Source organism: Seriola aureovittata, chromosome 14 (assembly GCF_021018895.1).
Source record: "Seriola aureovittata isolate HTS-2021-v1 ecotype China chromosome 14, ASM2101889v1, whole genome shotgun sequence".
Classification (NCBI taxonomy): Eukaryota; Metazoa; Chordata; class Actinopteri; order Carangiformes; family Carangidae; genus Seriola; species Seriola aureovittata.
Window position 1 is genome coordinate 7,184,672 of NC_079377.1, and position 26,718 is coordinate 7,211,389.

Sequence of the window (26,718 nt, forward strand, 5' to 3'; positions counted from 1 at the left end):
TAAGCTTGAGGATCTTGTGGTTTTTATTCCCTTGAATGTCTATTATGCATAAACAAAACATTGGGAAAAAAGAGCAACATTGAAAAGGGTCTTACAGTTAGCACACCCTTTAGCAGCCTGACAGACTAGTAATTTGTATGTCTAAATGTGTTAATGTAATATACCCTGCTGTATCTTCGTGTTCAGTGCCATGCTCATAATTGTCATAATTGCTACTTATCCAGTCTAAAAGCTACAAATAAGCAAATAAATAATTCTTTGGGTGACATTCATTTTAATCTGAGATGGTATCTGACTTCTTCCCTTGAAAACATTTCATGTGTACAGCCAGAGCAAGAGAGAACGTCCCCTGTATTTCAAATTACGACAGAGACCTTGTACTCTGACTAAACACATCTGTAGGACTGGGGACTATGATTGAAGGAAAACTGCGTGCAAGCTTGTTGAAATGGAACCCTGTGATAGACTAGGAAATTCCAGTTTCATGGACACAAGCCCGGCAAGGTCAACACTGGGTTCAACACCTGTGTGTGAAAGACTGAGAGGCCAAGGACCTTGATTCAACACTGAAGTGAAACTAGGATTCAAACATGTAGTAGAGTTACTAACCTGATTAGTCCAAATACATCACACTTCACAATAACTGCATGCTTTATCATGTTGTATTTTTCTTAATACATAATCGTCCTCATGTTAAATGTCTCACCTTGTAATTTCAATCAAGTGCTTTAAGAGGAATGTGGCATAGTCATTATTATTCATTCGATAATATTAAAATACCCATCTATGAGTGTTAAATTGAAAATGTTGCCAGGCGTGTCACAATTGCAGCAATGTTCCGCCAAGATTTGCGGAGCAGTTAGAGGTAGACAATGACTGGATGATTTGTACATGTCTAGGGTGTAAGGGTTTTTTTGGTTATTCATTTATATACACTGTGGGGAATAGTCCCATCCACTGGCATACACTCAAAGGGATCATAAGAATGACCAAACATTCTAGAGCAGCATGAGTTGTTACACTGGAGACAGTGCTGCATTAGTAATGAGATGACTGAGTGTGTGACAGCTCTGTCTGGCTTCCCTGCGCACGCACGCACGCATGCACGCACGCACACACACACACACACACACACACACAGTTGGCTGGGCTGAATCTGCATGGTAATTAACCATAATGATGTAAACAAGAACTCATTCCACCAATGTCCGCTCCCGATGAACAGCAATCTGTTACAGTATCTGTGAGATTGCTGAGATTTACTCAGTTGAAGAGCAACTGTCGAGTTATGAGAGAGGCCTGCTTTGCATGTAATGTATTTCACATCCTTCTTTCCTGCTCAGCTCCTTAGATTAAAGCAGAGGCATTTATCAGGTGCTGGGGGAAATGTTTGATGACAGTGTAGTGTTTCAGACTAGAGCACAACTCTAAAAAGATGGGAACCTGGTAGAGGAAAAACATACTTTCAGGTGTACAACAAGGACTAGGTTATTTTTGTTGATGTTTTGTACGTATTGGTTTAGCTAAGAAGGCTTCAAAGCAAACAAGACACCACCGTCCATGTACTGTCTCTAGTTCAGTTTTTCTCTTGTCGGAAACAATGCGATTCAAAGGTGGCCTCCCTGAGGCAAAGGACTTGAAACTTTCTTTGAAAATCAGCATTGTTGCAAATGACTCATTCTAACACCACAGTTTATCCAAATGAGATGTTGCTAATCAGAACTAATTGTCACTAACAATTGTTTCCTTGTGTAGATCCCTAAGCTTTTCTACTGTTCGCTCTGTTAGTCAAACCTGAGGTAAGAAATGAGTCACTTTCTCATTCCTGTTGTGAAGCAGAGACATAGATAGACAGCAACGGCTTTTGTTCTTCTGTATTGCCCACATTCTTCAGGTATGCTTAAATAATGCATGTTTATTATGGTGTTCTTGTCTCATGGCGAATGGCAGGAAAGACGTCTGTTTAATCAACAACTTCCTCTGACAGTCCCTCAGTTGGGTGTGAGCTGTCGCTTCTATTCTCAGATGGTACCGCAGAGGGATATGAGCCTCATAGAAATTCAGGAAGTCGTCTCCAGGAGCTCCTCACAGCCAGGTACAGCAGCAGAGAAAAAGAAGAAGTGAAAGCAGCCTGAGTGTTGAGCCTGAGTCTTATACTGCTTGACTGTGCTTTAGTACTTAAATTATTTGAAGAGCCTTTATTATTGTCAGAGCACATTAATCTAGAATGAAACTGCTGCCATTTCCCTCACAGAACATCTAGGTAGAGTAGCCTTTGTGGGAGACAGGGTTTAGTCTTTCTGATGATTGCTATGGCCTTCCTGTGCTTGTAATCAAGACACTGGCATGCTCACATCAGCCCACTCCACATGGACACTCTGGAGATTACTGCTTCAATCCCCATCAACTGTGATTACCCCTCTCGAGGTGTGTAGAAATGTCACATTTTACATATCCTAATATTTCACCTCGCATGAAGTTTGGCAGTCTTCTCTGGAGTGAGGGGAATGTCAAGGGAAGATGATGTAGCAGGGCCCAGACCTGAAGCTCCTCCTCCTGCCATGGTTTCCTCCTTTCCTAATCAGGGCACTGGGGTAACTGGGGTTTCAGTGGTCATTAACTTAGACTAGGTGGCAGACCACGACAAGCACTATCAGTGTAATTGGATCTAATTGGCCTAGTGTTGCCAATGACTCGGATCAGACAAACAGCATTGACTAATTTAAATGGTGGCGTGACCTTTTGAAAGCTTCACTCTAATTAACCTTTGTCGATGCATGCAGGTACTGTATGTGGAAGTGGGTTACGAGCAACCACTGGCCACAGACAGGGCCGGGTTATAATCACATATTGTAGGTAATTACTGATTGGGGAATGACACCCGGTGAAATCCTCTGTACTGGATTTTATTCCTCTCATTTGAGTGAGGTGTCTGGTTTTACTCTAGATCTCCAGTTGGATTAACACTGTGATAAACACTGCTAGAAGGCACAATTTATACCCAGGTAGAACAGAGTAAATTTCAAATTTATAAATAAACAATATCTCCTAGCACAGAGAGGGGCAATAAAAATGTACTGGCAATATTCTCACTTTTAGATGTGAGACAAAAAGATGGGTTTAAGAAAAACACATTCACCTGACATTAGAGGAAAGTAGTTTTAGTATTATCTCTCTCTGTCACAGCATTTAGCCATCATACTCTTTTGTGACATATGGGGCTTTATCTTTATAAAGCACAGGTGCATGCTGCATAGTACAGCAGCCAAAGATGTATGGCAGAAGAGGCAGACTGCTAAAAACTGCTATTTGGTAGAATCTTAAAAATATACTCTACTCGAATCATCTTTTTTCCTCACTACATAAGTGCAGCTGACCTGCAGTTCGCTGCAAATTAAGTTCACCAAATATTGTCATAAAGAATAGGATCTTGGATTATATTATAGAGGAATTCAAAGTAGGAACTAAATGAAATACTGTGTGATATAGAGACAAAAGACCAACTGCGTTCTGTAAGCAGATCCGCGGGGAGCCTCTCATTCTTCTATCCCAATTAATGGCACAGTTTACTTTGCTATGATCAGAAGCCAAGTACATGCACAATCAACCCTCTATACTTCTCTCAGCCATTATATAATTAAATCTGGAGTCGCTTGCACTTGTGGACAATAATTTATGAGAAAGGGGAGAGAAGTGGATAGAGGAAAAGTTTGCACACGATCTGTTCAGTACATAAATGAGAATTAATTAATCACTTGGGGAGTCGGCATACCAAGATGGAATAGGGTGGAGTACAAAGTTGTTAAGTTTGATATGGTGGCATTTGGAAACATAAATAATGACAAAGACCCCCTAGTCCACTTAAAGACAGCAGTAAAAACACATTTTCAAATATCACCAATGACCTACATTAATAAAGGTGGAACAGTAAAAGTTATTTATAGCGTATCTTATATTATTCCTGAGGACAGAGGAGGTGCTTTAAAAATGGTCGGCCAAAACACAATGTAAGACGAGATTTAAGTCAATTTTGCCACCCAAAGCTCAGTGTGTTGTCTCTCTCAAAGACACCTCGGGGCATGGTAGCTTATCCCTTTGTTCTTCACTTGCTGTCCTTGTCATGTCAAACAGATCATCTCGTAGGGGCTATGCTATGCTTTTTGGGAACGCTGTCGGGCAAAAGGAATGGAAGCTAATGCTCCTAGCAGCCTTGGAATGAGCCCACAGAGAAGGGTGGCTAATCCTATCATTCTACACCATTCATCTCCAATCCACTTGGCTTTCAGCATTTTTCTCAACGGGCAATTTGTGGCTTCCCTGCTGGATCTCCTCAAAGCCAGTGTGTTATGACTACAAAACACTTCCAGGGCTGCCTGGGAGTCAGAGAGGAGGCCACTAAATGCAGTCTGCGACCCTGTCACTGTCCACACTGACAGCTGCCAGCCCACTGCGTGCTGCCAGAAATAGCTTAATGACAGATAGTTTCGGAAAGCATCAAATTGTGGCCTGTCAGCGTCAAATTAGGAACAAAAAGGAGGCTCAGTTGGCCATAAGATCATTAGTCAACAACTAAACTGCTCGCTGTATCTTGATGCCATATCCCCTTGAGACTGAAATGCTTGTTATTTCGTCTCAACCAAACACTCCCCAAAGACTCAAAAGGAAGGCTAAATTAAATGAAACAATAATGATGTTTGGGGTAAACATGGCTATTCTTTTATTCTAAAAGGTCACAGTCTAAGGGTTGTTTAATATGGTCTCTAAAACGAAACAGAGTAAGGCTGAATGGCTTCCAGATGGTGGCGTCCCCCTCCACACAGTCTGTCTGTTTCTGCCTGACAGATGCTGCACTTGCTTCCGGGGAAGAATCTGAACAGCCTTCCATGACTAACCAAGACAGGGGACCTGCATTAACCATCTTCTCGGCCTCATGTACTGTATGGCTTTTCAGCTCTTTAGTGAGGAGGTCCCCCAGGGTCTGACTGTACACAGATACAGTATACACATACCCAAGAGTGCATCGCTAAAATGCACAGACACACAGGTGAATAATTAAACTTCACCAGATACTAAAAACCCAATCGTTGATGCAAGAAATGATTCTTTCAATCACAAGATAATGTGATTGTCAGGTCTCACTCAGTGGTAACGAATATGCATGTTTTCAGCACTGCATGCCACCTTAACACACAAACTAATTACAGGAATTATTTTTTTTTTGTCTGTTGTCCATTGAAACTTTCCAAATACAATATGGCATGGTTCATATATCAGTGCAACCATGATTAGACATATTTAATATGTCCTAGCTCAAGCAAATATTGGTAGTCTGCTAGAGCATCTTCAATTGTACTGACCGGCAATGCAGCGTTATTATCACAATTCATGTCTAGAATCAATCCACCAAAAATCTATTTTCCTGGCTGTATTTCCTTTTCGGCTCGTCACCTGAGCCTCCTTTAAAGGCACACAACATACTGTAGTATAACAAGCAGTGAGCAGAGGAGGGGGCTGTTTGACAACGGGCTGCTCATCAGCCCAGAGCTGCAACTCTACTTACAGGCTGCACAGCTCCCACGGCTCCCCTGTGTGATGTTGCAAAGCCCAGCCGGCAATGCTGGCATTCTGGCTGTGGGCTGTGGTCAGTCAGAGCCCAGGGAGCCGTGACAGCCTGCTGCTCTTTCAGCCGCACCCAAAAAGAAAAAAAAAAAAAAAAAAAGAGGGGGGGGGCACTGAAGCGTAAGAGCCCACTAGGCAGAGAAGAAATGAGCAAAGAACATTGCAAAAACAGTGGCACATTCACATATGCCAAAGGAAGAACTCACATAAAAGACATAGTGTATGTATGCACATGGGCATAAATACACGCTATAACTTTCCAGCATGCACTGCTGCCAAATGATTTGGAAAACACAACTCAGCAGGCCATCCAGCCATCTGATTTTATCCAGAGACTAAGACAGAGTGAGTGTGTTAAAGTCTGGACTGTTCCAGATAGCTCTCAACTACAGTGTGGGGGTTAAACGGCAGGTTTCCTGGCTCAGGTTGATCGTCATTTTTCATCTGAAGGCCATCCCTCACTAAAGCTTAGAACGGCATCCAATACTTACAGTTTGCCCTGTGGGCCATGGGTAGTCATATAAACAAAATGTGCACATCTGCCTTTACATTTCAGCCAATATGGGCTTGGCAAAAAGTCCAGCATGAGTTTTATGACTTTAGATAAACAATAAGCCACTACAGTGCTGTGTAGAGATGGTTATTTTTTTCTTATGCAACATTTAATGCCTTGTTGAACATTATCTAAAAAGACAAGAGGCCTTGGACAGTTTGCATAACTTAGCAAGAAATTTTACCCAATTATCTCTCAAAACTAAAACAAGGAAACAGGGGTCTGATATTAATGCCCTCATGAGCCACTGTCTGAGCTGCCCCATAATGGAGACTTTATGACTTTATAGACTTTATGGACATTCACTCAAGCTGTTATTTCCCAATGAGTTATTTTATGGTAATGGTAAGAATACAACCTAGAAACTCAGAAACAACCCCAAAACTCAGCCAGGAATCGCCTTAGGTTGTCTAAAAGTCACATTTTCTGTCTTCCCCAGTTCTGCCCCAGTGGAGCTATGAATCAGTGCAACATTACTTAGGGACAGGAAAAGCTCTTCTATCAAATTTCTGACTGCTGGGGATAATAGTAAATGTTCTGTCATACACAGTGAGTTACCCTAAGGTAAAGGAAATGCAATTCAGTGCTGAAACTCAGTAGTATTGCCTGTAAACTCTCTGTCTTGACATGCTACAGTCACAAGAAGATTTTGATGTGATGACTGTGGTAGCTGTACTGTTTCATAGCCTAAAGGGTGTCTTTGAGCTTTAAGAAACAGGGATTAACTACCAGGCTCTGCTTCTTTTTAATCTTTCATGCTCAAGTTTATTTTGTGTTAGGCTTTGTTTTGACTCCTATTCCTCTATAATGCCCTGGAATCCCCATTAGTGAGCCAGCTGTCTAGGATTCCTAAATGTAGCACCCCTCTTTCGCCCACTTTGTAGACCCACTTGGCGGGGAGCCCGTCTTCCGTGGGATCTCTTGTTTCTCTCACATAGCAAAGCTCATAGTGAGACCCTTTCAGATGAGTCAAAATGAGCTTAGTGCTGATCAGCTAACCAAAAACTTGGACTCTTTGTGCTCTGCACCAAGAGACTGCAAGACTGTCTGTTAACAAAGAATTGGGACCAGAGAACCCTTAGAGCCTTAGAGTAAGTCTTGCATATCAAGGCAGGCTAGAGTAAACCAAATCAAGGCCACATCCTTGCTTGAAGAAAGAAACAGCTATTTCCCTTTTACTTGTGGTAAAAAGGTTTTCTGTTGTCCTTGCAGCAAGGAGAGACGAAATGGACTGTGGCTAAGATAATGTAATGTCTAGGTTCAGCCTACAAGGCCAGTCCATCGCAGAACACCACTGTTTTCACTGAAGGCCTTCTCAGCTGTATAAATACATCAGACAGGATCCAGCCTGCTCCCTGTAAAAACAGAAACTCTGTCTCTTATAAATATATAGACTATTGGATAAATAAATCAAGAGATAGGCCTAAACTAAATAAATCTCTGTAATGTGCCAGAAACAAAGCAAAGCAGACAAGCTGGTTCCTGCATTGAGGCCCAGAAGGCCCGGTGACGCCTCAAGCCCACCAGAGTAAATTATTCCACTGTGCAAATGACAGTCTAAAGTAATTAGTATCATTGTGTCTCATCATATCTTAGTGGACACAACAGTTATTAGGGAAGTTTAAAGATCAGCAGGCATGCTGCTGATTTTGATATAACTTCAAAACACTTACCATAACTACTTCAGTCACAATCCATTTAATTCCTACCCAGAGGTGTCCGTTGCACTTATAATAAGTTGCCACTAGAGCAGGAATTTCTTACAATTATCTTTAATGAAACTGGCACTCATCTATGTCTCCTCTCTCTATTGGTAAGTACTTCCATTGATTGGCAGTAGGTTGGTGCAGAAAATGTGATTTGTGGCTATTTGGTGTGATACTGATTTGTTTACCCTCTGTGGGCAGGGCAAATCCATATATCACATGGACCAGACTGAAACATTCAGTCCAGAAGCTGGGAGAGTGTGTGAATGATCGCCTGCTGCCAGCTGTGGGTATTTTGTGGGTATTGTTTCATATAAAGCCCTTATGATTCAGCAACAATTAACTAAACCTTGTGTTTTTATGTGTTTTCAAGATGAAAATGCTTCTTGAAGAGGTGGCGGAGACATACCCAAGAATCAAAACATCTGAAAATACTTTCTGGTGCTAATTTCTTGAAAATAAAAAAAGAATAAATGGCACATTTACATCAAAGCCTTTGCAGAATTTAAGCAAGGTCACCATTTTCCAACCTTAAAATGGTTTCCCGAACAATGACAAAGGAAAACCTGCGTAGTTATTCATTGTGGCAATATGGAGAAGTGGATACCAAGACCTGCCTTTCATTTAATCACAAGCCAAAGTGGTCTACATGAAAAGCCTTCATTTGACAAACATGAAACATTACCATTTTGTTGTGTTCTCTGTTGCTTTTGTTTAAATAAAGAAGATTAAGGTTTTTTTCAGAGCTGTATCTAAAATGAAAGATGCTAAATCCTTTTGTTCTTGTACCTTTTCCCAATTTCCTAAAAAATTCAAAAACAGCTTTTCTCACTGAAGGCTTATTCACTGTCAAACAAAAACACAGAAGCATATAATTTATTTCTTTCAAGCTGCACATAACAGAGACAAATTTCTCCTCAGATAAGTGTGAGTTAGCGTACTGTACTCACCACAGTGCTCAAGCCATGCTCCTTCATCAGCCTGAGGGAGTTCTGGTAGCAGGATGTGAGGTCATTGGTCTCGGTAGGGCCCACATGACCTCTGGCCACTGGGCCCACGGTGTGGATCACATCTGTCGGAAGGGGACAACACACAAAGCTCATTTCAGCACAGCCTACTTCTGGCAAGGTTACACGGTTGGCAGTATTTCTAGTAGTGCAATGGAGCCTGGGGATAAGTACAATGCTGTAAAACCTTTTAGTTGTCTGCCATGCAGCTGAGCAGTTGAGCCAAAGTTTTCAGAATCTGCAAAATCATCATCAAATACAAAATACGATAAAGTTCGTCCTCACAATGAGACAAAGGGTACAGCAATAACAACCCACTGTCTGAAATGAATGCATTTATTCAGTAAATGAAACGGCAGCTTAGATAGAAAATCAATTACAAGATTCTTTTATGCCATCTACTCAAATATTCATACCTCTCCCTGTACTCTCTTTCCCTTCGCATAGTAATGTCTTTACCTGTCAATCATTGGTCTCCTTGTCTGGCATGCCCAGACTGAGGAATGCAGCTTCTTAATTGAATCATAGGATTGATGACAGGAAAATAAGAGAATGTAAGCAGTGACTTGACAGAGACAGAAATCTTCTGCATTCTTCCTAACTACCCTTGGCCTTCTCAATGGTGGACAGGACAGGTCAAAATCAACACACAAGAACTACTGCATCACCCACAGATCATTGCAGAGTGGTTCCCCACAGGTGTCGCATTCAATGACACAGTAAAAAGGAAATTAATATTTTTTAATAAGAGAGCAAATATCAATGACTGCAGTAATAACACTTCTCTATGTGTATGAAAATATGCTACTATGTACACCTGATAATTCCTCAAAAAGTTCATTAAGGTTTGGTGCAATATCCTGTGAACTTTAAGCCATGAAGCCATGATTGATGCATGTTTTTCTGTTTATTTAAAAGCAGTCAGTTTCAGAGTCCAAATAAATGTCTTCTACTTCATTCAGCAACCGTGGCTGGTAAATCTCAATTCATGGCCCATCAAATATAGATCAAGCATGACTCATACATTTTTAGTTTAACACATCAAGTCTGCATTTCTGTGCAGTGAAATATTAAACCCTGTTTAAGTATGACTACTGAGAATTCAGACCTGGTTCAGGTGGGGACATGCAAGGACAACCAAACAGCCTGTGTTTTAAAATGCTCTAACCTCATGTGTTTTCTTACACATAACCTCACCATTTACTTCTAATGTAAAACACTTAGCTTCACTTTCCCACAGAATAAATGTAAGCCATATTACTACTCCACTTCACCATAAATCATTTATAGATTAAATTTAGTTCTCTAGTTGTATGTCTGGTTGCTTAATAGGTCAGAATGATAAAATGCATGGGGAACTGCTATAATCAAGTGGCTTTCACTGGTATTGCTCAAAGGGGGAGATTTTGTGTTTGGGAAAGTTAAGAAACAAGGGGTTTGAGTGATCCCCAGCCAGGCTGAGGTTGGGCTGTAATGAGAATGGAGCTGTCTGAAGTATTGTCTTTTTCCAGAATAGCAGGCTGAAAATTGCATAGCACAATGTGGTTATAATGGGACACGTGGTGAGTTGTTTTTTGTGCATAATTCATGAAGTTTTTCACTACAAGAACGGCAACACGCCAATTAGAGTGTGGGTAAGCGCCAAAAACCTGACTACTGGTGAATTCATGAAATTTTAAACAGTTCTTATCTCACCAGTACCGATGTCTCTACTCGCATCCTCACAACTTCCACATCAAATAAATATTTATACAGCTGTGTTTCTGTAAGGCGAAAGACATATCTCACTTTGTAACTAAGGAGGGATATTACAGGAAGGACAGTCAGTTGCGGTAGAGCTCAAAACCCTCCAACAGCTGCTTCAATATCTCTGTAAACTTAAACACAAATGACCCCTCTACCCTTGGACTTGGAGGAATTGAGGTTATTTATTTTGTTCAGACGAACGGCACAATTGTTTTGTAGACCCAAAACAATCCAATGATTATTTGCAGTGAGATGTTACAGGCCATTAAGCTGCAGTAAAATTATCAGGATTTTTTTTTATCATAATTTTCAAGACTTGTATCTACTGAAAAAATCTAGTCCAGTCCTCTGCAGAGATACCTAAGTACAAATTTAAATAATTAGTTTAGTAATACGAACAAATTTAACCTCGTCAGTATAGTGCTTTAGCTATAGACAGGTTAACCTTGAAGATACTCTTGCCTTCAGGAAAATGCTCTAAATATATGAAAATACATGATTTTTCAGTGTTTGAAGACTGAGGAAATGATTATTTATGACCACACGGTTTTTTAATACATAAATTATACAAAGATGCTCTTTGCAATAAGAGTTTGAAAAGCTCTGGCAGATAATCCATCCAACATGGGTCTTTATCATCATTGTTGTTTTTCTCCTGGAAGCCCTCAGCTTTTATTATAATTTATATCCATTAGCTGACAGACACATTTAAGTGTATCAGTGTTTTTTCGTTATTGAGAAACACATACCGACATATGTTTATCATTATCTCTGTGCAACCTTCGAACAAGAGGCACATAAATCTCTATCTCAGAGGGGCTGAAAAGATTACTAGCGGTTCTCTTGCAATGCGGGGGTTGGGCTTGATTGCAGGGATGATAACGGATGCAGAAAACATCAAGAGAAATGTCCTGATGAAATATGTAAAAGGGAAGCTCTGTTTTGTATGTTGAGAGGAAAGGAGTCAGTCAATATCGGAAAATTTCAAATCCTCACACCAAAAATGAGAAAGAGGAATTCACTTGTGAAAAATAAAGAAATATGGAGATGACTAGGAAATAAAAGGCCTGTAATGTCGACATTAACCTGTAAAGAAACAGAACAGAACTACAGAGGCTAAATTACTAGACATGGTAGAGCATCTAGTTTGCTCTCAGCATACAAAATAAGTCATTAAGGAACTATTCTTTATCAATCCCCGCTGCACACACTTCCTTCAAGACCGTCGCCTTGCCAATTTCACCACTAGTTAATGAGCTTCATTCCAAGCAATGTTTTTTTTGCAGCTTTTCCACCAATGTGTCCACTGGATTTGTTTATTGCAGTCCCTTGCTTGGGGCTACAGGGTCAATAAAAGAAAAGACTGATGATTGCCATTCAAACCATGTATTCTTTCCCTGTGAGCCTATAGGCTCTGCAAAGACAAACAAACAAAACCAACAACAAAACTAAATAATCTCGCAAGTTTATTCTTTATAAAAATAAAAGTTGAAGGTGTGAGGACTCAACCACACTCGTATTGACTGACCATATCTATTGTGGTGTGATGACACTCTACTTACTTTGTGTTCTGTATGCAACCCTCAATACTGAGGGAAACATGACCTAACTACTTCCCTCAGAATGTTTGAATGTTTATCCTCTCTGTTACTATGACCACTCAGCATGGACAGATATGCTATAAACTACATTTAACTTTTAACAGAGAGACTGCAGAGTCTTTTAATTGTCTTCAATCTTTTTCATTTGAATGGAGGAAATATGCCATAGTGCTTGCATTATGCTGCCTGTTGTGGACTTCTAATGTACCCTGATTAGCACATTTCTCCCATCAATTCTAGAGAGTCAATAAAAAGAACTGAAATGGAGAAACATGTAGCAAGTTGCAAAGTCAACAGAAAATTGTTGTTTTTTTATCTTTTTTTTTTTTTTTTAAATTCAGGACTATCACACAAACAACTTATTTGGTGACATATTCTCAAATCCTATTCAAGCAAAAAAAAAAAAACAGCTTTATGCATACATATGTTATAGAAACTACTTTTGATGTTTCTACTGTTTTTTGAGTTCAATCAGCCTTGAAAGAAATGACCGCAAAAATGCATTACTGGATACAATTAAAAAGACACAAAATTCAGAATCCACACAGCCTTTGCTTGAATACCCTAAGCACCAGAGTGTGCAACTTATCTTTTCCTTCAGTTTGTAAGGGAGGGCGTCATATTTCTGTAACAGTGAGGGACCCTGGAGAATAATGAGGCAAATAACTGTATAACGGAAAAGATGCTTTTAAGTATTTATCCATCGAGTGCTATGATAACAACACAAGTGCAAGTGTAAGACATAATTCTCACATGCACTTCTCAAGTCAGACTGATAATAAAACTTTGTGTAAACCAGAAGTAAATTTAATTCGGGGCGTGATCGTGTTGTTCTCCTAACCCTAATAACTGTAAACCGCTGTTGAACGTTAGAAACCACCACACAGGGAAGCTGGTGACAATAATAAGAATTAATGTTAATAATCGACACATTACATTGTGACAAAAATTTGGTTTGGTTCAGTCAGCGAACGTGCATGGGAAAGACACATTATGTAGAACTGATCCATTTCACAGTTTCACTTTCAGAAGATGCACCAAAGCTCTATTTTGGTTGAAAAGAAAAAAGGGTGGTATTGTCTCTGTCTTGGTTTAAAACTGCACTAGAGCATCTTGTTCATGCTGGAAAAAAAGGTAAGATGTCCATGACCTGTTCAAGACTGTTTCAGATTGACATATACAAAAATGCTGAGGATATTATACAAAACACTATAGGAAACCATTAGAAAACTTAAATGCAAGCTATAATTTCGTTATACAGACCTATTCAGATGTCTAAAATATCTTGACATATTCCTTCAAATTGCAAGGGGCTAACTTTGCACTGTACGGCTGCATTATGTAAGAAAATATGAATATCACATGTGGACTCAATATTGGCACATTCTTAATAGTAAAAAGCTCAGATCAGGAGGAAAACCTAAAGCAAAAAATAAGATGAAAAAAAAATTCTGAGCGAGACATTTCTAGTGGCAAGTGATTTTCAGTATGTCTGGGCTGTTCAGGATGGACTGGACACAAAATGACCCCTTAACACACCAAGTGTAGAGCAAGTGTGTGAACATCTTAGATGAGCCTAATAAAATATTCCTCAGCTCTGGGAAAGCTGAGGAATAACTACCAAGGGGACATGCTCACTTCAAAGACGCCACTTTCTTAGCAACTAAAAACTCTTTTGAAATATCTAGACTTCATTTAGAAGAGAAGTGCTGTGGTATTTCAGAGAGGGACCAGCACTCCACCGCCTAATCAATCTTTCATTTTAACTTGCCCGTACTGACTTTGAGGCTTTAGCATTCCACGTAATAACAATTCCAAAAGGCTGAAAATGCTTGAACACGTTTACTATAGTGTGGCCACTCCTGAATTCTCACATTCTTGCAAACAACCCTAGAAGTACAGTATCAACAGCATGAGTACCAAACAGATATCTAGATATGGGAGCTTCATCTATTATAATTCACAAGAGCTATCAGATAATAATCAAACCGGTTTTGTGCTGCCCATGGCAATTACCTTCTACACTTAAGAATCAACAAAGCACGTAATGACTTACAGCTAATTGAGGAATTCAGCCAGAACTGAATTTAAACGTAGTCACCATTATTAGGGGTTAAGCCAGATTTTGTATGGAGAGTGGACTGTATAGGCTTATTAGTTTGTGAGGGCCTTGGTAATAGAATTAAGTGTCCCTCTAAAGTTCTATGACTGATGCTGAAAATCAGCAACTGCACTGTATTCACTGCACTCTTGATTTCACTGTGGTGGCCGAGCCGTTTTCAAATTATTTTTAAGTCAATAGTTAGCTCAGTCACTATCTAATTCCCATTTCTAAGGGTGGAACAGCACAATGAAAACACTGGTTCAATTTAAATATATTGTTATATATAGTTTCCTAATTAAGAGAAAAGGTTCTTTGCATAATAATATCAGTAAAAGCACCATCAAAATTAATGCTGGGTCTGTTATGAAAAGGGTCCCTGGGGAAAGTGAACTGCAGCTGGCTGGGATGGCAGGGCATGGGATATTTCTGGAGAAGGTGCTTTGTGTTGTGATTTAGAGGGACACTACAGTGTAATGCATAAGACAAAATTTAAGAAAGAAGGTAAATAAAGTAACTCTAAATTTTGTAAATCTATAATGTGTGCCATCAATATTGATATTAATAACATTGAACCCCCCCCCCATATTTAAAGAATACATATATAAATCTGTTGCTATGCTGCTGTCTAATGTTTCACTTCCAGCCACACCCTAATCTATCTTTACCTTTTAACTATAAAGCACAAAGAGATTAAGATGTGAAGATGTATCTATTATTATTATCATTATTATCATTATTATTATCATTAGTAGTAGTAGTAGTAGTAGTAGCATGGTATTTATCTTCAATACAGTGTTGTATGAGTTCATGATCATGTTAAACACTTGCTCTTGCTTTGCATTGCCAACCAGTCAAAGTAAAAAATTAATCTTTTAACTTTTGTATACATGCCGGTTTTGATTAATGACTCCTTCCACATATCTTAACATGACAGCAAATAAGTGCCAGTCATTGCGAGCCGAGGGGACTTGTCTATCTTTAGTCAATCATGAAGCTGTCTCTTCAAAGTGTTCAATGGTCCATGGAAAAAAGAATTGAGAGATGGCATCTTGCTTCAAAGAGCTCTCCAGCAGTTCTCATTCCTTCGTCTCTGCATGTAACTCACTGTCAGTGTTTCAGAGTTGTACACGGTGTAGGCACCAGATAATGCTCGGGCCTGTGTTTACAGATGATGTAACACATTATGATTGGCTGTTTGTTGGAAGGTGTATGGATGCCAGCGTTTCCTTGTGGTCTTCATTTCTTAGCTAAAAGAGATAAATTAATGATGGAGAATTTCAAGACTGAAATAAAACTGTTATATGATAAATTAATACATTAATTAATTATATGATAAAAAGTGCTCCATTTGTGGGTTGTGTAAGGGATTTGTTGTACTTTCTGATAAATAATGGAGCAGCACATGTCCCAGACTGCAGCAGTAAATTTATGCCCAGCACAGAACTAAATACAGAATTTGAAACACACACAAATAAATAAATACACACATATATACATATGTCTGATCCGTACACATTCCAACGTAAAGACCATCCATAAACACCGGGGATACAACTCTGATGGAGATTTACAGAGCGACCCAAACTGAGTGCATCAGTTTAGGGTTCTCTTCACTTACTGTGCAACTTAGAAATACAACAGTATGAACAGTCTGAGAGAGAACAGGGGTAAAAGGTTGGTGAGAGGTAATATTTCATTCTACTAAATTACTTAACTCTGCCAGGTTTAAAAAGATAAACAAGACATTGGCACAGTTGGGCTCCAGTGTTAACATAAAGATTTAAAACTGTATGAATTTTATACAGTATCAGTATCGCAAACTGAAAGAAGGTTGTGAGTGACACGTTACAAGTAAACTGTAATAGTGTAAGTAAACTGTAAGGGGGAGGACAGAATATGTGTGAGTTTCAGGGGGTTGTGTGGGTGACAGAGTTGAAGTCTTGGCACTAAGGGCTTTGATGGCTCACTTGTAAAAGATTTCAAATGTATCCAGGTGAGTGTATTTGTACATGGCTCTGCTCTTTGTATAAACTGTAAAAGGCAAATAACTACTAGTATGACTCAATAAAAAAAACTTCCCAATAAAACTGGATGTTACTGTATACAGTAGATGCCAGCCACTGCCACTCAAACTTTACTTCCATAATGCCCACAAGACTGATCACATTTCCAGTAATTAAGTGTATTTCGACGTGATTGCTAGTCTGGACCCTCTCAGCATGCACACAGCTGTTACCATGTTGGTCGCTGAGGATTACTAAATGAAGTGTGTACACCCACTCGGACATGGAAACTGGTGTTGTCATGGTGACAGAGAGTGCAGAGTGATCCCCTAATGCTCGCTGAAGCTCCAGTCTGAAAGAGGGGGCTTTTTGCAGACCTGGAATCATCTGCCTCACGCCGAGCAGATACAGTTGTTAATGCATTAATATTCCCTTTAAAAATGGATTAAGGGTATCTTAGTGATTATTCATACACTTGGCTTTCAAAGAGCTTTTCCATTGTGAGTGTCACTGAGATTCTGTCACACTTGAAACAGGCTAAGGGGTAAAGAGCACGAGAGGAGCAGTTACAAAGGATGATGGCAGAGCATCATGCACACATGCAATATCACAAGAATCTTTCTGCTGATTGTGACCGATCATTTTTTAATACGAGAGTTCACACAGACACAGAATAGCTAAAATTTCTCTATGTTTTATACATAGATCTTACTGTACGTTACATAAATTAATCAGATTTGATGTGCAGGATACTGGAGCCTCTCTAAAGTACCTTTTTTTCCACTGTGAGAGGAGGCATGACATGAAGCACAGTGCAGACATGCAAACACCCAGACAGGCATAAAGTACAGTGCAATGCTGCCTTCAAATGTCAAGAAGCTCTTCGAGTGAAAGAAAAGATCACTTAATTGAAAAGCCATCTCTCAGCCTGCTGGCACACATTTTTACAGTACTGAACAGAAGGTGAGGTGTGGGTGTGTGTGTGTGTATCTCTGTGTGTGTGTGTGCGTGTGTATGTCTGTGTGTGTGTGTGTGTGTGTGCAATGGTCCCATGCTGAAGGACAGGAACATTGGGGGTGTGATGATTGTTTTGCTGTACACATGCTGTAAGAATGGCCCTGGTAGTGTCTACAGGGACGACGGGCCCAGGGTAAAGACAGGGGGAGAAAGTCATTGAGCAGCACCGCCAGCTGTTTCCACTGCTCTGGGCTTTCTATAACATTCCTCTAAGCCTGAATGAGCTGCCAGGTGACACTGCTCTCAATAGAGCTCGCTAGTTCTGCCACTTGCTCTTATTCCAGTTTTTCAAAGCATTTTCTGAATGTTTTGAATACAGGGTGAGTATGAGAATAGCTTTGCCACGCCTGAAGTGAAACTGTGGATGCACAAAACAAGTCATGCACCCACAATTTGTAGACTTACAGAGTACACCAAGACAATGCTATTCAACATGTGCTAAAGTACACGGGTATCAAGCGAGTAGCGTATATCCTGTATCATACTGTATGAGTTGATATGGTCAAAATATGAATGTGAAAAAAAATATAGACGTGCCTCTTAGTTTTAAAGGAAAAATGAAAACATGACCATTGCGCGCACACACACACACACACACACACACACACACACACACACACACACACACACACACACACACACACACACAAACCACATGATATATATGTAACATTATAAGAGAATGGACGGATTTACTTTTCACAACTGACATGTCGTCAGAGCTTCTGTGAGTGAACATACTGAAGCTAAACTGTTACATGAGCGACAGCCACAGCATCACGGGTCTCAATCTGGTTGTAGCATCTCTGCAGGCATGACATGGCTACATATGTGGTAATGTAGTGCAGAACCAGCGTGCAATGACACTATTGTGTAAGAGGACGTAGACCTGCTGGGTAACATAAACTGCATTCATGTTGTGAGGAAAATACAATTTTGGATTTTCCTGTATAACACTGAACCCTTTATAAACACATTTGAGAGCAACCCACAGTAGAGATCTACTATATTTGTTGTTTACTTTTCAGTTCCAATAGTGCAAGGCGCCCTGTTATGGCAGAGCTTTAAAAGCAACCTGCCTTTAAAGCTCTGTTTGTTCGTATTAAATGTCAAAAATATACCACATACAGCTTCAATACAGCCTTTCATCTTTGCCACTGAACATTAGACTGTGATCTTGTTACCTGACTTCAACTTCATCTCATCATTTCTCTGATGAGGGTATCAAATAGCCGGGGTAGTACATCTTAATTCTACAGGGGTCTGTGCAAGCAGGTCCTTGAGCTGGTGAGCTGAGCCTCATGAATCTTTCAAATGTCAGGAAGGTTTGCACACACACACACACACACACACACACACAAACACACACACACACACACACACACACACACACACACACACACACACACACACACACACACACACACACACACACACACACACACACACACACACACACATATTCACACACTTGTACACATTCATGCACGCAGTTGTGGAGGCACAGCTGCACGGAGACTGAAAATGATGCGGCCTTCACAGATGCTATTACCCGTCATTTCAATTAAGACATATGCGCCCGATGTGGATTTGATGGAGAAAGACACTGCGGGTGGAGAGATTAAGCACTCTCTCATTCCAGCAACATGTGCCACACGCTCTCCAAATTATCCTAATGACAGTAATTACAAAGCCAAATTCAAGTCTGTGTTTGGGTAAGTAAGGGTTAGGAAATGGGAATAAATAGTATTGTCTGGCTATAGTATATTTCACCCTTACCAACAGACACAGGACCAGTGAACAATCAAGCTGCAAGTTTTGTTAATTCGTTAAGGAGATTTGCTCTAATCCTGAAAACTCCTACAAAACAAGGAAAGCACTTTTACTGTCCCTATGAATCACTGTACAGTACCATATGTGTGATTCAAAGACTTATGCATAGACTTTTTACTTGATATTTCAATATTGCGCTGCTTAACACACTGAGGATCATTGATTAAATGTAAGGTAATGTGCTGTGGCTTTGCTGTGTGTGTGTGTGTGTGTGTGTGTGTGTGTGTGTTTACTTTGAATAAATGGGTGAGAAAATATAAATAAATAAATAAAATTACAAGACAATAATAATGACAACAGATGACAGTTGAGTGGTAACAGCCAGAAAATAAAAGTCTGTGTGAAAATATAAATGAAAATCTCAGCTAAAGCTGAAACCATGCATTTTGAAACACAGACAAATAAAGCCTCTTCTTTCTGTCTGTGTCAACACCAGAAAACTTTTAGAAGTTTGTTTTGTTAGAACATGTTTTTGTATGTTTCCTAAAGAGCAGTGAAAATCTGAAGTTAACTTATGGATGTTATCCAGTGGTTATGCAAGGAAAATTACTGTGTGCATGTGTGCATGTGTAGACAGCTTGATAACAACTGGAAATTACCCTGTGTATTTTTCCAATGTTTACAAGTACAAAATGGAGCTTAAAATTTATAAAAATGATCACCAGCTTGTGCTGTCGTTATTGTGCTTTCCACGCTGTTGACTTCTCTCTTCCATTTGCTCCTTAAAGACTTGAAAAAGTGGGATGCTTTATATTATAGCCTGAAGCAAATAAATATTTTTGTTAATCAGATAATAACTTTTGACGTTCTGCTCCTTCACATGAATGATGAACTCTACAGTCTTGGCAAGTGTAGACCTAAGTGTGGCCTTGAAGCACTGGGAAGGGGGACATTTTTTTGCTTTCTTTTATTTTTGGAGTTCAAAGTAATATGATAATGCCACAAGGCCTTTGAAAATCTTGTTACTACGTATAAAAAAAAAATTGTCAGACAGTTGCTAACATGCTGACATTCATGAGGCTGCAATAAGAAAAAACTGCAGGGGGCTGCATCATCTCATGCTGAAAGAGCTGCTCTCTCCCTGGGGCTGGACTGAGGCCTGTCTTCATGTGAATGTGAAATGGTTATTTAATCTGGCCGTGTTCCGGAAAGTACTCGAGCATGTTCTCTGTATAAATATCAACGTTTTTTTTATACTTGTTAGTTTTGTGTGAACCAGCAGAGAAAGGAGTGGGATACATTACGAATATGTTTGTTGTCTTTTAGAAGACGCACTTGTAGTTTATTGATAAATTCATCTGTTCATAGATTTTGGAACCATAAAAATCTATTTATCAATCAGTATCAATTAGTGGTAATATAGCTGTTATTTGTGTTCTGGGCTAAAATACAGCTCCTTGCATTTGCTAAGATGTGTCCAATCTCACAATAAAAAAAAAAGCACAGTTAAGTGTGTCACATGGAGGCAGTGGGCAGTGACCTTCAAGAGTAACATTTGAGTCAAAACAAGACGGTCAGCCCTTTTCCTATTTCCTGCACCCTGTCTGTCAGGAGTGTGTGACGCTTAGGTTCCTCTCAGCCCGAAGCTCCACCAAATAGACAGCCCACTTATCAACTCATTTCACATCCATGGTGCCACTCATTACTCATGTATTCATAGCCTCTGCAGTTTAATTACAAGACTAATCACAACAAACTATCTCCTTCACTACTGAACCAGCTGCGGGCCTGAGGGATTCAATGCAGCTAATCAGTTCGATGTTTGCTGTTTTCTTCAGGATCACCACTGCAGCTACATGGAATTTGATTCTATGTATTATCTAATATTGACTAACAATGTCAAAACATATCAAGAGAAGCAAAACCATCCATGCAATTTCTCTGTGTATTAGCCAGAAAGAAACCAAGTTGACAATTCCTCACTGGTTTATAATAACCACAAAATTTCACAACATTGGTCAGTTTGCAGGAAAACGGCAAAGGTCAAAAGAAACCAATGTAAATACTAGGACAATGACATTAAAAAACTCCATACTGATAGGACTGGGAGTCAAGCTTCAGTTCTGCTTGAAGGAAGCAGCTAACCACCAACCCACCATAATAACAGCATTCAAAAAAATTGTGTTTATCTTTTGTGGACACTTTGGCTAGTTCAAAGTACGACCTCCCAGTAATGACAGAAGAATGACTATGGCAGTCTTATTTTTCCCAGAGAGTTCAGTCAGTGGAACTGGGGTATAGTCCTATTACTGCTCCACCAGAGCATCCTCTTATCTGTGCCTGTTTCAGGTACCTCCACTAAAGAAGCTGTGACAAGTAGCCATCCAGCCAGTGCAGTCTCACAGGACCTGGGTCCCTGAAGGTACACTCCTCCATGCACTCACACTCTAACATTCAAAGACGAATTATCTACAACAGCATCAAAACTTGCCCATCAGTGTGAGGCAGTACTGACAACTTCTGTGAGAGGGCCCCATCAAAATAAATAGAGGTCATTCTCACACTCCTCTCTTCTCTCAGCCCTCCTCACCCCTCCCTCCAAACACCCACGGAGACAGTTTCAGGGACCCATGTGGATGAAGAAGAACTGCAACCAAACTCCTCCAGGGAGGCAGACCCGACAGAGAAAAAAAAAAAAAAGCACCTACCAAGCAGTGGTACACCTGCCACATAATAAGCCTACTTCAAAGGACAGAGAACACACATACACAGTGTGCTGAATGGCTGCTTGTGCAACACGACCAAAAGGTATAAGAAACATACTCTTATGGGAATACATTACTCACATGGCCACATGGTGCAGCACAGATCAAACAATCTGGAAAACAGTTGAAGTTACTACACGGTGAGTACACGTGCGCTGAGTGCTGATGCTTTGGATTGATGGTATAGTAAAATCTCATTAGGGGCTGTGTTGGAACCTGGCCCAGCACTGTCTCTTTTTCAGTTCTCCTTCCTTTTTGTCTTTTTGCCTTTGTCAGTCTCTCTTTCTCTTCCTTCCCTCCAATGTTTCCTGTATCTCTGTCTATCTGTCTCTCAGTGGTGTTGTAAATGAAATCTGTTGAACTGCTGAATTTAGCAAAGGTTTATGTCTAGAAAACGCAAGGTCATGTGTAGCATCGGCCGGCTCCCCACCTGCTTTAGTGCAATTTGTTTGCCGTGTGTGTTTATCACATATGCAGCCATTTCTGCACTGAGGGCTGTGCCACTCTGTGCATACGCGCACTTTGTTACCGCCGACAGAAATGCCTCACCAGGGAGAAGCCTTTAGTAGAGCACGTATAAACTCGTGCCTTTTAGTGGCATGGGAAATGCTGAAATACATACATTTATGGGGTCTGTTTCTGAGCGCTACACACTAAACTCCAGAGTTTGACCTTGCCACTGCTTTGCACAGGCTTTTCAAAAATGCTGAGGTGACTGTTTTAAACAATGGATAATTAATGCTCTTCTTCCAGTTCCTAGGAGTGGCTTGGATATCTGGTCATGTCATCAGACAGGGTACATTACATAAAAAATATAAAAGATTAGATTTCATAAAAATGGAGTTTGGCTGAGAAGTTTAGAAGGGAAACATTTGCTAGAGTGGTCTCATCGTTGGCGAAGAGAAGGGGGCAGCAACTTGTTGGCCTTTCAGCTGCACCAGGCAGAGCCATCAGATAAGGAAAGCAAACAGGAGATAAGAGAGTGCCGCTAGATCTCTCAGCAGGCCTGCATTAATGCTACTAATGGCACAGTGCACTTTAGGGTGAGCTTTTGATGACACAGGCAGCTGGGTGATGTTTCCATATGTTCAACAAACATTGGAGGCCCTGTATAGCTGGGTCACACAAGAACTTTGAGCACAGTTGGCCTGAGTGCAGCAGAATGATGGACGGGAGACTATCCCTGCTCCCTCCCCCAGCCCCTATAATTCATAGCAGTCCAGCCTTTTGCACAACAGTCTCTTGTTCTTCAGAGTATTTTGGCAATCAGAGCCACATGCTGCATGAACATTTATCTTACTTTCACAAAAATGTGGGCTTAATGAGGTAATTTGGGGTACGATGCTAGACTGACGTGGCAGAAGAGCTTCAATGTGTGGTCTCTACACAAGCAGAGAACAGGTCAGGGGTATGAGAGCTTGTTAGTTGTGCGCAATAAATGGCACAGGCTGGCTCTTTTAGCTGACGCAAACACAGTACAGCAAGAGAAATTATCACAGGACCCGGCGGTGGATGGAAGACACAGTAGGACTAACGGGAAATGTTTTTTACAACCAGGTGGCACAAGGTGAGCTGAGCAATCAGCCATCAGTTTCACCCCAGCTAAGAGAAATCATTTAGCCTTGAAGCACACAAGCAGGTCTCCCTTTCTGCCAGATCTAGCAGATGACTGTTACTACCATAATGACCTTTAAAATATGCCTCACCATCTGATTTCAGTTTTAAGCCCAACATAAAGAGCCACCAATACAGATAAGTACAGAGAAAGAGAAATGAAAGATCCAAAAAAAAAAAAAAAAAAAATACCAAAATAATCCAGGAGATACAGTTGCACAGCTATCACTGCTGTTCTTATCCAGGGATAATCAATTGAGATTCATGTTGTTAACAAATTTTTTTCCTTTCCAAACAGTACCACAGCAGTTTATAAAAACCTTTATTTTTTTCATGTATCAGACCAAACTGTTTTCCATTCGGGTACGTCTGGCCAGTCAGGCCGTATGGAAGAGAAGAGGCAGAGAGGATTCTCTTTTAGCAGAGAGGCACAAACATAAAAACAACCTCTTAAATCCACTGCATAGCAGCCAAAAACACACAGACACATCAGCCAGATAGCACTTCTTCAAAGTAAGCCTGCTCAGGATATGAAATGAAATGATGAAGAGCAGGTGAAAAACATTGCACACATCAGTGCTGCCGCTCAGACAGAGCTGAAAATAGTTCTCCTCACCTGACTGAAGAGACGGAGAGAATCTAAAGGATGGACAGCAAATGTCGGCCTGCCTGTACACTTCAGGATAAATGATGGATACAGATGAGTTTTACACTCCAAAGCCTCGCAGCTGACAATTATATAACCCAGTAATGTGAGGCAGAGATGATGCAAGGGGTAAGCTATGGATACATTTTTAACTTCATTAAACTCTAAGAGTTGCTGGCAGTGTAAATTGTCTGTGGGATAGCTGCAGCATATTCCAAAGCTCAGCATGTCAAAGCATCTGTCTACCTATGAGGAATATTCTGGGTGTCTATCCTCAGCCACATGTTTTACTCAGTATCTTTGCTGTATCATGTTTTATTGCTCTGTGTTTGGAACAGCACAAATTAGACATTCTTATCATGAGTGATGAGAACTGTGGAGGTTCGCCTTAGGCTATTTGATGTCAACATGGAATATGTGTGGCACTGTATCGTCTTTAAACAATAAAAAAATGCAGCATAAGCAATGAAGATAAATCCACAGGCTTGAGGCAGCCTTCACCTGTTCAGTATAGAAGCTATTGCAGAGGCAACGGCTGTTTCCTGTTTCCTCTGCTGCAATTACTTATTATAGCCATCGCACACATCACAGTTAATAGGGCGAATATTTAAAATCAAGATAAATATTACATGTCAACGTATACCTGCTCAGCATTAAACTGCATGATCTATTCCGTACTGATTACCATGTTGTCATAGAAACAGTGGCCACAGAAATCATAGTTTGCCGAAATACAACTAAGAATGGGGTTCATACCTCATGTGGGTTGTAATCGTTAATTTAGAACTGCATGAAGGAAGCTGCAAGGATTCAACTGTACACAAGTAAACACATACATATATACATGTACATTAATATGAATTGTACTATCTGTTCAGCACTCGCAGGTTGAGCAAGTATAATCATAATTTCTATTACTATGCAGCGTCTGATAAAGTATACAATTATAAATGAGGTATTACAGCCCTATGAGGATCTAATCTTATTAGTTGTTTACAAAGTATCGTTCCTCTGAGAGACTTGATCAAAGACTACTTCTTCTGCACTCGCAGTGACATCATGTGTAAACAGTGAGTGCTGCAGTGGGTGTTTGTGTGTGTGTGTGTGTAAGTCAATGGAAAAGAAAAGACTGGAGGCAGGGCCTTCTCCCATGTTGAGACTTGGATGAAAATTTTGTGCAAATACAGCAAAAAGGCTGTGACAGCGTGCTTAATTATTTTTGGCTGTAGCAGGCCCTGCCACTGCCTGGTGGTGCCCAGCGGTGCCTACCTCTCAGGGGGGCAGAGACATGCCGCCATCTGGGGGTGTGTCTGCCCCGGCCTTGTTAGCATAAACCTAACTACAGATTCATGAAATTACCTCTGAGACGTCTTCGAAATACACACAGATCTGTGGCTATGGTAAATAGATTGCCCTTACTGCAGTCCTCATAAATAAAGAGAAAACATACCATTTTCGCTATCCGGTATCTGCAGTGGAGAAGAAAATGGAAAGGTAACCTCAGCGGACGTGAAAATGAAATATGAGAGTGTGAAATGGGGGTAAATGCACTTGCTGGTGTTTTCTTTAAGCATCTGCTAAGGTGGGGTGTGACATTGCTGAGGTAGGCTACAGGAAGGGCACAATGTCTCCCAGGTGACTTAAGGGGGAAGTTTCTCTCACACATTGCTCTCCACACAATCGCAAAAGAGCAGTGGGAATCAATATATTTCCTAAAACACCTCTCAAAATGTTTCTCAAGACAAAAATTGTTTGTTTTCCGAAGTCTGCCCTCAACTGCTAGTCGCAGCCCCAAATGACAAAAGGTGGAAAACAAAGGTAACTGCTTTAGGTTTTCTTGCCATAAGTAAGTATAACCTCTTTCTTCTCCCTCTCTTCTGCTGGCCTCCCACTGTGCCAAGGGAAGAAGCAGGTTGCCTGATGATGGCAGGCGCCCACCACTGACCTGGGAAATAAATCCTTTAACAGGTGGCCAGCATGGAGGGGAAGGGCTAAATCAGCAGCACACCTTCCTGCTGCCACGGAGGCTGGCTGTTTTATGTGCTTTAATTACACAGTCCTCCAAAACCTTCACCCCCATCTTTTCTTTCCCTGCACCCACTGCCCTTCATTCACCCTCTGACTCCAAGGAACCACACACACACATAAATGCAATCAGGCACATACTAGCTTTCCACCACGTAATCAGTTCAATTCAAATGTCAGGTGTTGAGTTAATACAGTTTAACACAGCGATATGAAAAAGTTGGTGGCATTTCAACTACAGAGAATATCCAACGTGTTGGTAATATCCAGACTGAAATTTCTCAGACAGCTAGAGAATGGTGTGTTGTGACATCTATTCCGGTGCGCCCCATTCATTGATCCAGTTTCTGAATGATACCACCGATTTTTGGCCCTTGACTCCATGGGGAGATCAGCCATGTGTAGTTTTGTCAGCCTCTGTAGCTAAGCAACTGAGCATTACAGTGAAAGAGACCAGCGCTTGCGGCGGTTGCTAGGGAACTGCTAGAGAGTGTTACCACTTGTGAATGGCGCTTCGATATATCAGCCTCTAATGGTTA

The 26,718-nt window shown here is 40.5% G+C and overlaps 1 protein-coding gene and 1 long non-coding RNA gene across 3 annotated transcripts in view; one reads left to right on the forward strand and one right to left on the reverse strand.

The window, feature by feature from the left end:
* Nucleotides 1-26,718, reverse strand: part of macrod2 (mono-ADP ribosylhydrolase 2) — a 396,264-nt gene that overhangs the window by 116,199 nt on the left and 253,347 nt on the right. For both annotated transcript variants that reach the window (XM_056395624.1, XM_056395623.1), the window contains exon 6: nt 8,829-8,950. In XM_056395624.1, the coding sequence (XP_056251599.1) occupies nt 8,829-8,950 (122 nt within the window). The remainder of the gene's footprint in view (nt 1-8,828; nt 8,951-26,718) is intronic.
* On the forward strand, nt 1,963-8,717 carry LOC130181412 (uncharacterized). The gene is made up of 3 exons (XR_008829568.1): nt 1,963-2,095; nt 8,080-8,164; nt 8,252-8,717. It is a non-coding gene; the product is annotated as an uncharacterized LOC130181412 (long non-coding RNA).